Raw genomic sequence first — 17,171 nt, forward strand, 5'->3', positions numbered from 1 at the left:
GCTAAGAGACCAATACTGTTGAACTGGAAGAATAGAAATATGATTCCCCTTAATCAGTGGCTTGACAAACATGACAACATTAGCAACATATGAGCAGACTGTCTATGGACACAGACTTTCTTTGGATAAATATAATGATATTTGTAACAACTTTATACAGAATATATGAGGTTGTTGTTAAAGAAATTTGTGTTAGGATAATAAGACTATACACATTTGTATATTTGTGGAAATGTAATGGAATATTTTTCTTTAATTTGAATTTCATTCACTTTTTTCTTTTTCTCCCTTCTCACCACTTTTCAATAAATGAAATTCTTCTAATAAAACATCAATAATACTTTTAAGAGGGGGGGCCACCAGGTGGCGCATTGGAAGATGGCTGACAATAACATCTCTCTGACCCATACGAGGTAATTAAGAGGCTGCTATGGGAAGTATGCAGTCTTCCTACCCCCCCAAGGAGGTGGGGGGGCTGCCTTGCCAGCGGTGTCCACAATGCACCCCCGGATCCGTGAGATGGGGGTGCCTGTCACTTGGCACGAGCCTTCGACGGATAAGTAAATCTTCTGATGAATCACCATTAAGAGACTGTATGTTTGAAATGAAGGGGGAGGGTGGAGGAAAAAACTTTTTTTCCCTTGCATTATGTGATATTAATAACCCTCCACCCCAGAAAGAGATAAGATCGTTGCGTTTTACTAATCACAAGCAGGAATTCAAGAGCTGTGTGGAATGGATTATAGCTCAAGAGATGAATGGTAAACAATGAGAACGGAGGAAAATTTTATGACGCAGTGTAAAATGGCATCTCGCTAAGACAGGCTTGCCTGAGAAAGAAAGACAGGGGGAGGAGAATCAGGATCATTGGAATGAGAAGGAATGTGATTTTAACCTGACAGAGCCTCCTGAAATATTTGGCAAGCCTGAGAAAAATAAAGGACATACCGAAGATTAATTTTTTATGGAAGTGTGGAATGGCGGATGTCCCTGAGTGATATGGTCTTTGGAGAACACAAAACCCACACAGAGGATGCCTGTTTTTAATCTGCTTGTGAAAATTATCAGAGATCGCAAAGAAAGGAATATATGATAACAAGAAGATGAAGAAAGTAATAAAGGACTATCTGGATTGAACTGGATAGAATTGTTTAATTAAAGCAGCAATATAAGTGATGTTTGGACTCGTTCAGAGCTTGATGTATGGGTACCCCCAACAAAATTTAAAATTTGGCTGTATAATTTGGAATTAATGTGATTTGGATAATGTACAGCAGCCACGGAATTAAAAGACGCCTGCTTCTTGGGAGAAGGGCAATGACAGGCCTAGACAGCATCTGGAGAAGTAGAGACATCACCTTGCCAACAAAGGTTCGTACAGTTAAAGCTATGGTTTTCCCAGTAGTGATGTATGGAAGTGAAAGCTGGACCATAAAGAAGGCTGATCGCCGAATAATTGATGCTTTTGAATTATGGTGCTGGAGGAGACTATTGAGAGTCCCATGGACTGCGAGAAGATCAAACCTCTCCATTCTTAAGGAAATCAGCCCTGAGTGCTCACTGGAGGGACAGATCGTGAAGCTGAGGCTCCAGTACTTTGGCCACCTCATGAGAAGAGAAGACTCCCTGGAAAAGACCCTGATGTTGGGAAAGATGGAGGGCACAAGGAGAAGGGGGCGACAGAGGACGAGATGGTTGGATAGTGTTTTCGAGGTTACCAGCATGAGTTTGACCAAACTGCGGGAGGCAGTGGAGGACAGAGGTGCCTAGCGTTCTCTGGTCCATGGGGTCACGAAGAGTCGGACACGACTAAATGACTAAACAACGATGTGATTGGCCTGTTAATAATTTTTTTAAAAAAATACTTTTAAGAGGATTCAGTGGTGCAGTGCTCTGAGGATCAAATTGCCTGTGGCATGGTATGACTTGTCATAAGCAAAGCAATTAAACTGCTTTTCTGTGCCAAACTGGATGCAACATGAATCTATAAATAACATATTTTATGGGGGTTTTTTAAAACATTATCACTAGCTGCTGAAAGTTCTAATTTGGATCAGAATAATTACACTTGGATTTGGGGGTTAACCCTTCCCCTCCAAGCCGTTCCCCATTCTAATCACCCTTTCCCCAAAGTTGCTATTTGCCTCATGGGGAAAACCATATAGGTATCATTTGACTTCATGAGGCAAATGGCAACTCTGTAGGAGAGGGAAGGACTGGTGGTGAGAAAACGTTAAGCTCCATGGTCCCAGCTTGAGGTAGGCCCCTATGGATGCTGCTATTAACACTTCAGTTAGTCGGAGATCCCACTCACACCTCATGTGTACAGTTTGCTCCTCACTGTCCCTGTAAAACTTTTTCCTATTCTCTACTTAGGTGTTTGGACCAGAGACTTCTCAAAGTGAATTTTTTGAAGGCACAATGAATGACATAGTAAAAACTTGTATCAACGGAGTGAATGGACTTGTGTTTACCTATGGTGTGACTAACGCAGGGAAAAGTTTCACTGTTCAAGGTATCCAATTATTCTTCATGGGGTCAAATACAAACGATCTAACAATGGCATGTATTGAAAAGAGGCTCATTGTTTCTGCAGGCTGCTCAAAAGACGGTGGTATCCTTCCCCGCTCTCTTGATCTCATATTTAACCATGTAAGGGGAAGACAGTATCCAAAGATGAACATAAAACCATGCTTCAGCAATCTTACCAAGAGGCTAAATGATATGCAGGTTAAGCAAGAAGAATCCATCAAAGCTGCCCTTCTTGCTTCTCTGAAAGAGGTTAGTGGCAAGCACCCTTCCAGATCCTGCATTAAAATCCACACCATGTAGAACTACACATTCCTTGGAAACCCCAACAACAAATTCATACAGCCTCTCAAGGGGCCTGGTTTAAGGGGGTTCTGGACTATAGCACTGCTGTAGTTCTTTGGGTTAGATTATGTGGGGTGGAAACACCGCAGAAAACAGTGGCAAGGATGGGCACTGGTTTACAGCCATCTTCATTTCCCCAGAATTCCTCTGGATCCGGAGATAGCCACCTAACCTTGCACTTCTCTTTGAAACACTGGGACATCTTTAAAAAATGTGGGTGAGATTAAAATGTTTTGGAAAGGAGGTTGGCACCACTGGTTATGGGGCTTTATGGGAGCTGTTGGCTCCACCATTGCCACATTATGCTGATGGAGAGCAGGTTCTCAAGCTTCCGAATGCAAATGAGGTGGTGGCCTTGCTTCTCATAACTGTAAGAAAGGCGCTGGGGCGTAATTTGATTAGTAGAATGTCTGTCATCTGGTGGGAGGGCCTTAAGTGTTGTGCTCTGGAATTGGCCCCTCCCTTTGGGTGTTCAGTTCAGTTCGATGGAGGGCCAAGTTTGGCCATCACTGAGGTAGAGAAACCAACTGTCATTCTTGCCTCAGGGTGTTGTTTTAATTTCTCTCAGACAGTATTAGTATTGTGTTACAATTCTCTTTATTATTAAAACTTTGTTTGATGTATACGTGAGCCACTTACTATACTGAAAGAAAAGAAACTCTGATGAAGAATGGTGGAATATCCTGTACTGTGTGAGATATTCCCAGTTTGATAGGAGGATTGGTGTTTTTTAATTACCCCCTCCCTCCACAACAAAAAACATCCGCAGAGAAGGCTTGTGTGCTTGTTTTAAAGTGATTGTTCTGTAAGATGCTTCTGAAAGGTTGGAATGAAAGTAATTTATAAATAAATACTCTGATTTTTATTTTCTTCATTTGAGACCACTTCCGAAAGCAGGAAACATGCATGACTGGTGTTTTTAGCTTCTTGTGCATTTATGCACTCGTGCCACTGCTGTGCATGTTGTGTGCAACAAGTTGGCTTTATTCTCCTAGTCTTATGCATTTCTAAGGTGTGGTAGTTCTGAGTGCTGAATCATGCTGTTCACTTCAGGAGGAATCTTTAGCTATTATGATAATGCAGCAGAGCATCCAAGGGGACTTCTCAAAGCATTTTCCTGTTTGGCATGGAGGTCTATGGAAGGAAGGATGAAATAAGATAAATACCACTATGGATTTTTTCTCAATCCCTTAGATCAGGGGTGGGGAATCTGTGGCCCTCCAGATGTTCCGGGACTCCTGTACCCATCAGCCAAGTCAGCATAGTCAGGAATGATGGAAGTTGTAGTTCAAGCAACATCTGGAGGGCCACAACATACTTTCCCTTTCTTACATATCTTTTTCAGTCTCAACCAAAGTTTGACTTTCATCTTGAATTCTTCTTGGGGATGAAAGTGTTTCTCTTCAACCAGGCATTTGGCTGTTTAACATTCTATAGTTTTAAAAATGTGTTTGTGGAAGGGGGGTTATTGGTTTGTTTTTGTTTTATTATATATTTTGTATTCTCATTTTGTATTTTCCTGTTGTGAACCTCTCTGGGATATTTGGGTGAAGGGTGGTATACAGATTTAATTATTATTAATAATAATAATCTCAAAAAATGCACTTACTTTGAATTATTGGGAATATCCCATTCAAAATTGATTTAATCAGAAACTATACCATTTGCTTTGTTTTTAAAAAACTTAATTGGTGGATAGCATGCCTCCTGTAGAAATTAAAAGATGTGAATATGGAGTCAGCAACATAACCTTGACATTTTTGTATTTCATCAAGGATACTGAAAATACTTCAAAGTCTATCACATCTTCAAGTGCATCAGGCTCAACTTCTAGTAGCTGTAGCTCACCAAGTTTTGTTTTGAATGAATCAGGTAATGGGTGAATATTTGTGGTTAAAATACATATAGAATTGTGTGAAATGGTCGCTATAGCATTGCTTACTAATAGTATAAAAACAGGATTAATTTTTGTAGGATATTGGGGAAAGAATATCCCTATGTTTATTTATTAAAATATTTGTATATTGACTTTCATATGTAATATCACAAAATAAAATGATTAAATTCAGAGCAGGCATTTAAAAGAATCCAGCTGGTACTGATGTTTAGCAAAGGCCTCCAGGAATAAATGTGTTTCCAGCATGTGCCAAAGTTGTCAGAGGGGGAGGTGGTTCCACAGGAAGGGCATTGCTGTTGAAAAGACCCCCCTCCTGGTTACCACTAAGTGAATCACAATGCAACCAGGAGACCTCCTCCAATGATTTTAGTGCAATAATGTGTAGTAATGCAAAAGTATGTGCCTTGCACCAAATGCTTAAACAAGAATGATGCAATAGCTGTCCTGGGAGGAAGTGTCCATAAATGAGAACAAAAATAGCACATACCTTCTGCTGCTGTAAGTTGTTTTAAACTGTTTCTGATACTGTGTTTTAATGTTGGAACGCGACCTTAGGGCAAAGGGCAGTTAAATAAATTTAACCTTACAATAAACAACACTCCCTTTATTCACCATCCTTGAATGTTTAGATTCTGAGGTTTATAGCAAGTGCCCCAGGACCCTAGCATCGGTTTGGGTTTCTTTCTTTGAAATCTACAATGAGTACATCTATGACCTACTGGATGTAGTGCCTGCATCGAAAAATCAGAAGCGCAAAGTTTTAAGGATATGCGAAGATCAGGGAGGAAACTCTTACGTAAAAGGTAATGCTGCAACTTTGGTGGTACTGCTTCAAAGGAATAATTACTCTTTTGGGTCCATCTAGCCCAGATGTTTTCAACCTTTTTGAGTCCACGGCTCCCTTGACCAACTACATTTCTTTCTGCGTCACCCCTGTGGGGTTCAGGAGCCCAGTTATGTCACCCCTTGCCTCCAGAGCTGGCAGCCTCTCACCCTTGTCAAGCACCCTCCCTCGTGGAGTGTTCCCTCAGCCTCCTCTCCCCTCTCCTTGGGACTCCTATGGGCAGCAGCTGCTGCCATCCCTGGTCTCTGAGCTGCTCTCCCCCCCGCCCCCCGTCGCCCCAAATAGAGGTGTCTCTCAGAGGCACCATTTGCCTGCAGAGCTTACAGCCAGGGCTGATGCAATAAACAGCTGTGCAAGCCTTTGGGAGGCAGAGATGCAAGAGGGTGTCAGAAGAGGGAGGAAAGGAAAGAGGGACAGAGGCCAGTGTTGCCTGTGGCACCCCTGACTATCATTCATGGCACGCTGGTTGAAACCCACTGATCTAGCCAAATACAGTGGTACCTCGGGTTAAGTACTTAATTCGTTCTGGAGGTCCGTTCTTAACCTGAAACTGTTCTTAACCTGAAGCACCACTTTAGCTAATGGGGCCTCCTGCTGCTGCTGCTGCACCGCCGGAGCACGATTTCTGTTCACATCCTGAAGCAAAGTTCTTAACCCGAGGTACTATTTCTCGGTTAGCAGAGTCTGTAACCTGAAGCGTATGTAACCTGAAGCGTATGTAACCCGAGGTACCACTGTACTATTTCTTGGACAGTGGACAGCTTCAGCTGCATGAGGAATCTCTTGACACCAGGGGGCGCAGCTTTCCCACTCTCAGCCAAATTTAGCAAGTAGTTGCAAGACCAAATAAATGTACAGAATGCTTGTAAGCCTTGATTTCCATTGTAAATAATCTAAGGTGTAATGAAGTTCGCCCATGTTTTTGTTATGTTTTATCTTGAAAAGGTTCCACGGATGGATTGCTTTGAGCTGTTTGGTTATAGTCACTGAATACAGATGGCCAGTTATGGCTCCATGTGCTTGAGAATGGTTAACCTTCCCCCACCATTTTTATATCATGGCTATTTGTGCTGTTTAGGAGAACCTAGGGGCATCTGTAGTGCTGGTGAAGGAGTTTCTGAATTCAAAGCCAACACACATCCGTTTTCTTCCCTCCCCTGTTCCCTGCCAGCTGCTTTTAAAGCAAATTAAGAGATGCGAGATCAGTTATTGATACCAAAATCTTGTTCATCTTGCATCTAAAAATAATAGTTCTATGCTGCCCCAACTCATGAAGACAGACATGTATTTTAAAATATGCCATTGTGTTTATGTATTACTGTTTTTATTCAAAAATCCAGAAATCCATACTTTATATCTGTGGTCCTTCAAATTCTGGTTTGATTCCAGTTTAGTATAATTTTGAAAACAATAATATTTATTGCTTTTTTACATTAGGTGTGGCTATCCTGTGAGCTTCCATATGTTGTTGGACTACATTTCCCATCATCCCTGGCTGGGGCTGATGGAAGTTGGAGTCCAAGAACATCTGGAAGGTTAGCCACCCTTGCTTTAGGCTGCCGCTGTTTCAAATCTATCTTGGTCTCCATTATGTTCTCACACTTAGGTTGTAACCTTACACCCATTTATGTATATAAGTAAAACTTTTTGAACTCAGTGGATCTGGTTTCTTGTGTAAGCAAGTAGAAAAGTGCTGTATGCTGTAAACGTGCCAAAATGTTTACATACTGCTGTTTTTCTGATGGTTATGCATACTTAATTGTATAAAATACCTTATTTCCCCAGACCTAAAGTGGATCAGTATAAAGAGTACAGATGAGGCTTGCAAAATTCTTAAAGTAGGAAATAAGAACCGAAGTTTGGCATGCACCAGGATGAACCAACAATCAAGCAGAAGGTTTGCAGTCTCATTTTAGATGTTCTTGTTCCTTAAGGAGGTGGTGGTGGTTATTGGGTTGTTGTTGTTTTGGTTTTGATTATGTATTTTTTGGTTTTATATTTTGATTTTATTCTGTGAACTGCCCTGAGATCTCCTAGTATAGGCCGCTCTATAAATTCAATAAATAATAATAAAAAATTTAGGCTAATGGGATTACTAAGACCACAATTAACTATGTAGGGTTTTAAACCAGGGGTGGATAGCTCTGTTGGTGAGAGCATAGTGCTGATAATGCCAAGGTTGCAGGTTTGATCATCTTATGGGGCAGCTGCATATTCCTGCACTGTGGGGGGTTGGACTAGAGGATCCTCAGGGTCCCTTCCAACTCTGATTCTGTGATTTATGGGCTCACAAGCCAGTTTGGGCCCATAAGGCCATTTCCCCGACAGCATGTACACCTGTCCACCAGCTGATGCTACTGGTGATGACAGCATTCTTCAAACAGCAGCTCTCTGTGCCCGTGGCAAGTTGCACACCTGGATGTTCCTGTTTTTTATACAGCACTAGGGGCTGCTGTTTAGATCAAAATCTTAAAACCTGCTTGATGTGTGCAAGTCACTGGCAGAACCCAAATGAGGATGAATTGGTTCATATCCTGCGACAGCAATGCCCCTTTCTTGTTACGAGAAGGATATGCTATCTTGGACTTCCTGGCTAGAAGGATCTCTGCTTGTGGAAAAATCAATGATTAATGCTGAGAACTATCTGTTCGTTAATGATCACTCGGCTGCAACTAGTTTGTGTTGCAGTGTTTCCTAGGAGACTTGGAGACTTAGCCCTTCTTAATTGCAGAAGGGCTAAAGATAAACAAGACTAGAGCATGGCCATTCACACCCAGAGTCCAGCCATTTTTGGTTTTGGAGAGAGAGTGTGGATATCCTAAACACTGTATTCTTGACTATTGCCCTTTATCCTTTCTACTGGCACTAGATTTATTCTGGAATCTAGCTGCCAATTTTCAAGGTTACTTTGTATTTGCTGTGTTGGTTTTTATTTTTATTTTTACATAATCTAATTTAAAGAAAAAGTAATATATTGCTTTAACCGTAGCCCCTTAACCTCTCTATAATTAGCTTAAAAAATAAGCATATTGGATATACCCACATGCCAAGTTAATTTCCAAATATTTCCTCCAACCCAGGGAAAGTTTGGAAAATATGGGACTTTTCCCATCTTAGGGGAAATGATGGGACTTCTGAATTTGTCCCATTGATCTGCATGGACCTTTTTCTGATGAATGCTTTTGCATGTTAAAAACTGTGCACACTGAAGAACAGCACGTTAAGAGTATTATGAAGCTTTGGCATCTGAATATAATTCTAAGCAGAGGTGTACCATCAATTATAGAATGGTATGGTAAAATTTGGGACTCTGCTTTAATGGCTAAATTGACCTCCTTTATCAGACTCAAAGGACAAAATTAAAGTTGGGATATTTTCAGGCAAAAATGTTTTATTGATCATTATAGGAGATATGTTATCCAGTGCACATTATGGAGTCTTGATGTTTTGATAGAAAGAAGTCTATTTTTCTATGGGTGGCTTGCTGTATTATTAAACAGTAATCCCACAACTTTCATGGGGCTTATGTTCTGGGGATCACGCCTAAAGCCAAAATTATGTATAGTCAAAACACATTGGGTTCAACAGTGGGTGGGATTGCCAAAGTTTCCACCTCTGGATGCCCACCCCTTTTCTGACCCTTTTCAAATTTTGTATAACACATTTTGGCCAAGCCTGTAAAGTTAAATGTTCGTAAGTTGCTTGTGTGCTGTATGCCAAAATTTCAGTTAAGTAAAGTTTATATGCATTATCTCAATATGACTAATTGTAAGATACCTTCTCTTCTCTTCTCTCTTTTTTTAAACACCCCACCCCATCCCATTTTGAGATACCATCTCTTTATATCTTCTACTTTTTTAAAGCTATGTACTTTGTAATATAAAAGGAATAAAAAACTCTAAATAATATTAATATTTCCAGACAGATGTCAAACAAATATATATGTGAATTGATTATTCAAGCACTACATCAGTTAAGCCCCACAGGAGAAAGTAAAGAAGCACAATATAGAGCATAAAGTAAAGGTAAAGGTACCCCTGCCTGTACGGGCCAGTTGTGTCCGACTCTAGGGTTGCGTGCTCATCTCGCTTAAGAGGCCAGGAGCCAGCGCTGTCTGAAGACACTTCCGGGTCACGTGGCCAGCGTGACGAAGCTGCAACTGGCAAGCCAGCACCAGCACAGCACACGGAAATGCCGTTTACCTTCTCGCTATAAAGCAGTACCTATTTATCTACTTGCACTTAGGGGTGCTTTCGAACTGCTAGGTGGGCAGGAGCTGGGACTGAACGACCGGAGCTCACCCCGCCGCGGGTATTCGAACCGCCGACCTTGCAATCAGCAAGTCCTAGGCACTGAGGTTTTACCCACAGCGCCACCCGCGTCCCTATAGAGCATAATACAAAGTAATTAAATAATGACATGATTAAAAAATTGAACTTGTGTCTCTTTTCCTCCAGTCACAGTATATTTTCTATTCGACTGCTCAGCTTGAGTGATGAGAGTGCGCCACGAGTTCTTGGAGTCTCTGAGTAAGTGTTTTTTTTTTGCTTCTGCTAAATATGTACTACAGTGAATCTTCCTTTGTGTGGAGTTATAGCAAAGTTGTTGAGGACAAACTAGTGTTCTCAGTTTTAAACTATGCTAAAGTGCAAGCATTTTTTTACTGGCCTATGGTTGGAGCTCCTGTCTTTGGCACTGGAACAATGTTGAGACTTTGCTTTGTAGGTCTCACTGCTTTCCTGGTGCAGAGAAAGTTGAGTGAAGACAAAATCTTCTTCTTTGTAAATGTGCTTGTACAAATGCCACAGTGTGTTTTGATTTTGTAGTATGTAGATCTTTTTGTCCTTGTGTTTGTGTAGCTTCATCTATCAAGGTGAACAGGGTAACTCAGTACACAAACTGATTGTATGGGAATGTCATGATAAGCCAAGGTTTATAGCAGGTAGAGAACCTTCAGCCTGCAGGCCAGGCTAGGCCTGCCATTAGTTCATATTGGCCTACAAGGCTGTTTTTCACCAAACCACCTGTGTTCTCCAAACCATCATATGTGGTGTCAGGTGTGAGGCAGGTAGAGAACACACCTACTAGTGCACAAGCTTTGGCAAGAGAAAGCAAACTTCAAGCCTGCTGAACTGGCTGCACTAGCGAGTTCCAATGTTTTCCTCCTACTTCCCCCCCAAGTCATCTCCGTCACTTCCCCCTTCTTGCAACCTGATCTCGCAACCACTGGAGCCTTCTGTGTAGCAACCTTATCAGCTCTCCTTGCCCTTGGAGAGAGAGGCTGGACACTATCCAGCGAAGAAGAGTCGGTTATCTCTCTCTCTCTCTCTCTTCCTGTTCTGCTTCTCCTACCTGTTCCTCATTCAGCTCTGCCCAGCTGTTGTTTTCCGAACTATGTCCCTCTGCAAACCAATTCCCTAAATCTATACTGCTCCACTGTTCCTGGGTAGCTTCAGGATCCTGGTTAGGAGCAGGAAGAGGGGGAGGTTCCCACAATTCCTCATCAAAGCTGTAATCCTCAGTCTGGTCTCTGACCCTTTGGCTTCACCGTTCATCAACAGATGGGTGGAATAGTCAAAGGCTTGGGCATTTAAAGCATCACATGGGATGCTTTTTTTTTTTTTTGCAAGAGCTGTGTAGTACTTTGAAGTCCTGATTTTGGAACCCAACCACCCGACATCATTATGATATCAGCTGATTGACAGGTGGGCAGCCTCCTGCATCAAGTTTTGTCTACAAGCCTAGAATTTTATAAGGGTCTGGCCCACAGAGCCGAAAAGGTTCCCCACCTTGGTTTCTAGTGCCAGGAACAAGCTGAAGTGAGCTAAGTCCTTTAGCATACCTTCTTTCCCATGCAGCTGGGAAATCAGAAGCATTCACTTCAAATTCTAGTTAGCTACAATTTGCTGTTTTCTCTGTTTGTGGAATTGCAGTCAGCATTAACTGTTCAGTTAAGTAACAGATTAACAGTGCTGCAAAAGGGAAGCTGTCTTAAGGTGTCAAGGGATATTAATATACAGTAAACTCACAACTTGCAATTAATTGCAAGTTAAATGCAATTAACTTGTGTGTATTCAACTTTATGTGCATGGCAAAATAATATTTTTATTATTTTTAATAATAATAATAATAATAATAATAATAATAATCAATAATTTATTGATATTATTATTATTATTATTTGAAACGGGACAGGATTTGGAGGGAAATGAGCTTGGCAATCCCACCCACCATTGAACCCAATGTATTTTGACCATACACAATTTTGGCTTTAGGGACAATCCCCAGAACGTAACCCCTGCATAAATTGCAGGCTTACTGTAAATATCGCATCAATCTGTATTGCATGTTTACTTGTTCTGTTTTCGTAATTGATATACATATGCATTTTATTGAGATTTAATTTTTTTAAAAAACCAAGCCAATTTGATCACCTGTAGTTTGAAGTTGATTTGCTTCAAATTAATTGTAAGTCTTGATCACAGTCTATTGTTCCAGGACAAAATGACAGTAAAAGCTTAGAAACTCCTCCTCCCGACAGGATGGGGCAGTTCAGTGCAGCTTCTTACTGTCACAGTAATCCATAACTTTGTGACATGCTTATCAACAGCTGAAGGTGGCCATTGGAACACACTTACCCCAAAACACAGTAAAAATACAGGGACAATAATAAAAGTTATTACTTGACAGTATGTATTTTACTTGTTAAAAATACTATTAGTCTGTGTTGTACCAGGCTACCTAAAATTCAAATATTGATTGATGGATTGAAAGATTGATAGGAAGTCCTTAGATGTTTTGTGTTGTGTCTTTGGTTTGTTGTGATTTTGTTTTCATTTTCTCCATTTATTCTTTACTTAATCTTTTTGAACTGTATGTAAAAACGCGAATAAAAATTAATTCCAAAAGAAAGAATGATATTAAAATCAGCTGCATTCTTTGTACAGACTCTCTCTCTGTGACTTGGCTGGATCAGAACGATGCCATAAAGCACAAACCTTTGGAGACAGACTGAAAGAAGCAGGCAATATTAATAATTCTCTTCTTATTCTTGGAAAATGCATTGCAGCTCTAAAGCAAAATCAAAACCCTAAGTAAGTGACAAAAGTAAATCTTCACACCAGTTTCACATAAAACTGTTTAGTCTAACCTATTGTTATACGTTTATTATTCCCCAAGAAGCAAGGTGTCTGTTTCATTCGTTAAGAGTGCTGAAAACATATTTTAACATTATTATTTTCATTTTTTTGTATGCACGCTTTTTATGAGGCAGCCACATTATGCTGTCCTCCAGTCATTAACAGCCTGCATTTTTTCTGCGCTGCTTATGCCATTTCTCTGTTTTCAAAAAATCTCTGTGTTTTTTCAGAAGAAAGGAAAAGTAATACAACCTTCATAGATACAGACAGTGTTTTTTTTCTTAAAAAAATGTTTAGGCATACTCTCATTTTTCTACTCATATTGAAATACTGCCCCTCAATGAGGCCAGATTTAGATTTACAAAATGTTTAGGGGCATGTGTACTCCTGCGTCCCCCCCCCCAAAAAAAAACACTGGGTATAGATGCCATTAGCACACCTTTTCTGTCTTTTGGGGGTTTTGACATGGTCAAAACATATTAAGAAAATCAGCCTAGTACTTCTCAGTAGGCATTCACTATGACCCTTGCTATTTTAAGACTCAATTTTATTTTGTTTTAATCTTTATTTTAGTTATTGCTAAATGATTTCATGGCTATAATTACCGTATATTTTAAATGAAAGAGGTATAGTGCTGTAACACCATAATGCTATATCATTATAGTACTACAGTCATACCTTGGAAGTTGAACAGAATCTGTTCCAGAAGTCTGTTCAACTTTTAAAATGTTTGAAAACCAAATCGCGGCTTCTGATTGGCTACAGGAAGCTCCTGCAGCCAGCCAGAAGTTGCAGAAGCCCTATCGGACGTTCGGCTTACAAATATAGTTTGCAAACTGGAACAGTCGCTTCCAGGTTTGCAACGTTCAGGAGCCAAAACATTTGGGAAATAAGCTGTTCAAAAACCAAGGTACAACTGTTTAGCATTTTTGCAATATAGTGTTATAGCACTATTCTTCTCTTTAGTTTTTAAAAAATAAGTAGATGGAATAGTCTGTTGGCAATAATTGAAATGAATGAATGAATGAATGAATGAATATGGGACCAATCTGTTGAATGTGAAAACAGCTTTGTCCTAATAAGTATTTGATGTGCAGATAAAGGACAGATAGCAATCACACATGTCTGAATCCATGCTTGCTTTTACAAATCATGCACATGTTGAAATTAATGTTAATAAAACTTTCCCTTAAGATTAAGGCCAGCATACATTCCCTTCAGAGAGAGTAAGCTGACCCGCCTCTTCCAGCCATTCTTCTGTGGTAAAGGCAAAGCTTGCATGATTGTCAATATTAACCAGTGTGCTTCTACCTATGATGAGACATTGCATGTAATGAAGTTTTCTGCTGTAGCAAAGCAAGTAAGTAAAAGGCTGTGCCCTTCATAACATACCCCAAGCACCATTACCTTGTTTTTTCCTGGGTGAATACTACTACTAATAATAATTTATAATAATAATTTATTATTTATACCCCGCCCATCTGGTTGGGTTTCCCCAACTACTCTGAATGGCTCCCAACAGTATATTAAAAATATGATAAAAAAATCAAACATTAAAAACTTCCCTAAACAGGGCTGTTTTCAGATGTCTTTTAAAAGTCTGATAGATGTTTATTTCCTTGACATCTGAAGGGTGTTCCACAGGGTTGGCACCACTACTGAGAAGGCCCTCTGCCTGGTTCCCTGTAACCTCACTTCTCATAGTGGGGGAACTACCAGAAGGCCCTTGGAGCTGGACCTCAGTGTCCAGGCTGAATGATGGGGGTGGAGACAACCGTTTGGAAATTATCTTCTTTATGAGCCAATGCTTCCTGGCTGAGGTGTCTCCATGCCAAGTAGCCTGTAGGATCCTGACCTCCTTACTAGGAACACTTACTTGCTTGGGCCATCTAACTGTAATGCACGACAACATAAAAAAAGTAGCAGCTAGTCTTACAACCTCAAATATAACATGCCTGATATATATCAAGACTCTTATGTCTTCTGTCGATGTTCTGAGTCTTCAGCTCACAGCAGCAAATATGTGTGTGTGGTGTTTTTGTAGTTTTAAGGCAGCCCTGTTTAGGGAAGTTTTTAATGTGTGACATTTTAATGTCTTTTTAATCTTGGAAGCCACCCAGAGTGGCTGGGGAAACCCAGCCTGGTGGATGGGGTACAAATAATAAATTATTATTATTATTATTATTATTATTATTATTATTATTATTATTATTATTATTGGCATACCACCCACTCATATAAAATACCAGGGTTGTATACAACAGCGTATACAAATGCAATAAAATATAATATACTATAAAACAGATGGGCCTGTTTGGCTTCAAGAGGAGTCTGAAAGTTAGCAGGGAGGCTGCTTGCCAAATGGCTGCTGCTGGTGTGTTCCACATCATGGGGCCAATGACACTAAATGCCTGGCTTATAGTTGGAGCTGGCCAGGCTTTTAAAACACAGGCAGCAACTACAGGACTCCACTGGATGATCCCAGAGACTGAGTTGGGATAAAATGGCTCAAGGTATCCTGAACCCGAGTTGTACAGGGCTTGGCATATTAATATAGGGACACAGAACCTGGCCCAGTAACCTATGAGCAGCCAGGGTAGACATTTTAGCAGGGATGCTTTATGTTGTTGGTTGCCTGCACACATTAGCCACCTACCTGCTGCATTTGCACTTGTTAGAGCTTTCAGACTCCGAAAGGAGGATAGAGGGGTGGAGAGTCCAAATTTAAGAAACAAAAGAGCATATCTTATTGCTCTTTGTCTCTTAAATCTTAACCTTACCTCCTCTTTGTGTAAATGGAGAAGACATGCATGTTAGAAGGCTTCAGCAAAAGCACGCACATGCTTGAGTTCTATGTGTGTATATGAGCTGCAGTGTAAACTGTGAACAAATATGCCATGACAAATGCATTTAAAGCTTGGTTCCTTAGACAACTGAACTTTTCAACTTGCTTCTCAATTATAATCATTGTAGTGTACTTCCCAAAGTTCTAAAAATTCCCTTTGTGACCTTCCAGGGCAGATAACGCAAAACTACAATTTATTGTGAAATTGTGCTCTTACTTGTAATTTAAACCACTGATACAGTATTCTTTTTCAGGTTATTCAAACATTCCAACACAAAATATTTGATTATTTTCCCAAAAAATATATTGGAAGGGATGATAGGCCTACAGTGCACTTTGATGACATATCTGCAGAGCAGCTTCCAGAGGATTCTTGTATCTCCTCTGAAGAAGAGGAAATAGATATAACTATTATGAACCATGAGGTAATGTTTAAAACTGTTTTCAGACGTTCTGGTGCATGCTTACTCAGTAGGAGATAAATCATCTTAATAGTGTTAAAAATTAATGGAGTGATTCTTAAATCAATATAATACTTTGTTTGGACTGTTTTGAGTAATGTTACCTAGCCTAAATCCTTAACAGACTATAGCGGTTGGGGATGGGGAAGAATTTAAATTCAGTTTGCATTTAAAGCTGAATTTAACAAATCCACACTTTCTGAAACAAAATGAGAACTAAAACACAGTCCTTCAGTTTTTCCACTTATCTCATTTTTTATGTGGCTCTCCAAACAAACAAGGTTTTACAAATTTCCATATTTCTATATGGAGAACTAAATTTAAGATTGGAAAAATGGGAAACTGAGAGAACCATAACTGGCAGTTCCTTCCATCCCTAGCAGCAGATAGAAAAGACTAAGTATTTTCCCAGTTGTGTAATGGGTTTCTTAGCCCTACCAACCAGCATGTGACCCTTGGCTGATTACCCCTTAGGGCAATGTTCTCCAACCTTGTGCCCTCCAGATGCTTGGACTACAAGTCTGTGCTGGCTGGGGCTGATTGGAGGCATAGTCCAAAACATCTGGAGAGCACAAGGTTGGGGAAGGGAGGCCCTTGACAGGAGGGGGGGAATGGTCTCCCAGTCCTACTCTAATGAATGGCAAATGTTAGCTCAGGCACCTCATGCTGTCTTCTGCTCTTGATTCCATGTTCTTAATTTGACTTCATTCCTGCAGGATCTCTTGAAAATGACAGAGATCTTGAAGAGCAAGCTGATTGCAGAGAGGCAAGGCAAGCTGCTCCTTGAGGTGCAAATACGCAAGGAGATGGCCGAAGCAATGTTTCAGCAACTGATGGAAACAGAAGAGGCCTGGAGGTGAGCCTTAAGACTTTGTAGCTGTGAGGAACTGAAAGGCCCCAGGCACCCACCACTCCAAGCATGGCTTAGCACATCATCAGTTCTAGAATAAGGCATCATATTTACGGATGCCTTATTCTAGGACAGACCACTGATGTACCATGATCTTTTGTTTTGTGTTGCATGCTGGACTATTTCAAAGCAGTTGGTTTGAAAATGCCTTGCTTTTCCAAATATTTGTGCAATAGCTTTCTAGCAATCATTTAAATATAT

General features: G+C 40.4%; 1 protein-coding gene across 7 annotated transcripts in view; it reads left to right on the forward strand.

Annotated features, from left to right (window-relative positions):
- LOC310848550 (kinesin-like protein KIF20A) overlaps nt 1–17,171 on the forward strand; it is a 45,447-nt gene that overhangs the window by 3,156 nt on the left and 25,120 nt on the right. For all 7 annotated transcript variants that reach the window (XR_014566486.1, XR_014566487.1, XR_014566488.1 and 4 more), the window contains 10 exons: nt 2,377–2,515; nt 2,597–2,781; nt 4,650–4,746; nt 5,401–5,574; nt 7,401–7,512; nt 10,073–10,144; nt 12,563–12,709; nt 13,949–14,114; nt 15,854–16,024; nt 16,777–16,916. Coding sequence is in view for 4 of the 7 variants with exons in the window: in XM_083747710.1 (XP_083603836.1) it covers nt 2,377–2,515; nt 2,597–2,781; nt 4,650–4,746; nt 5,401–5,574; nt 7,401–7,512; nt 10,073–10,144; nt 12,563–12,709; nt 13,949–14,114; nt 15,854–16,024; nt 16,777–16,916 (1,403 nt within the window). In the remaining 3 variants the exon portion in view is untranslated. The remainder of the gene's footprint in view (nt 1–2,376; nt 2,516–2,596; nt 2,782–4,649; nt 4,747–5,400; nt 5,575–7,400; nt 7,513–10,072; nt 10,145–12,562; nt 12,710–13,948; nt 14,115–15,853; nt 16,025–16,776; nt 16,917–17,171) is intronic.

The sequence above is a fragment of the Podarcis gaigeae genome (assembly GCF_964106915.1).
Source record: "Podarcis gaigeae genome assembly, chromosome: 7".
NCBI classification, from domain to species: domain Eukaryota; kingdom Metazoa; phylum Chordata; class Lepidosauria; order Squamata; family Lacertidae; genus Podarcis; species Podarcis gaigeae.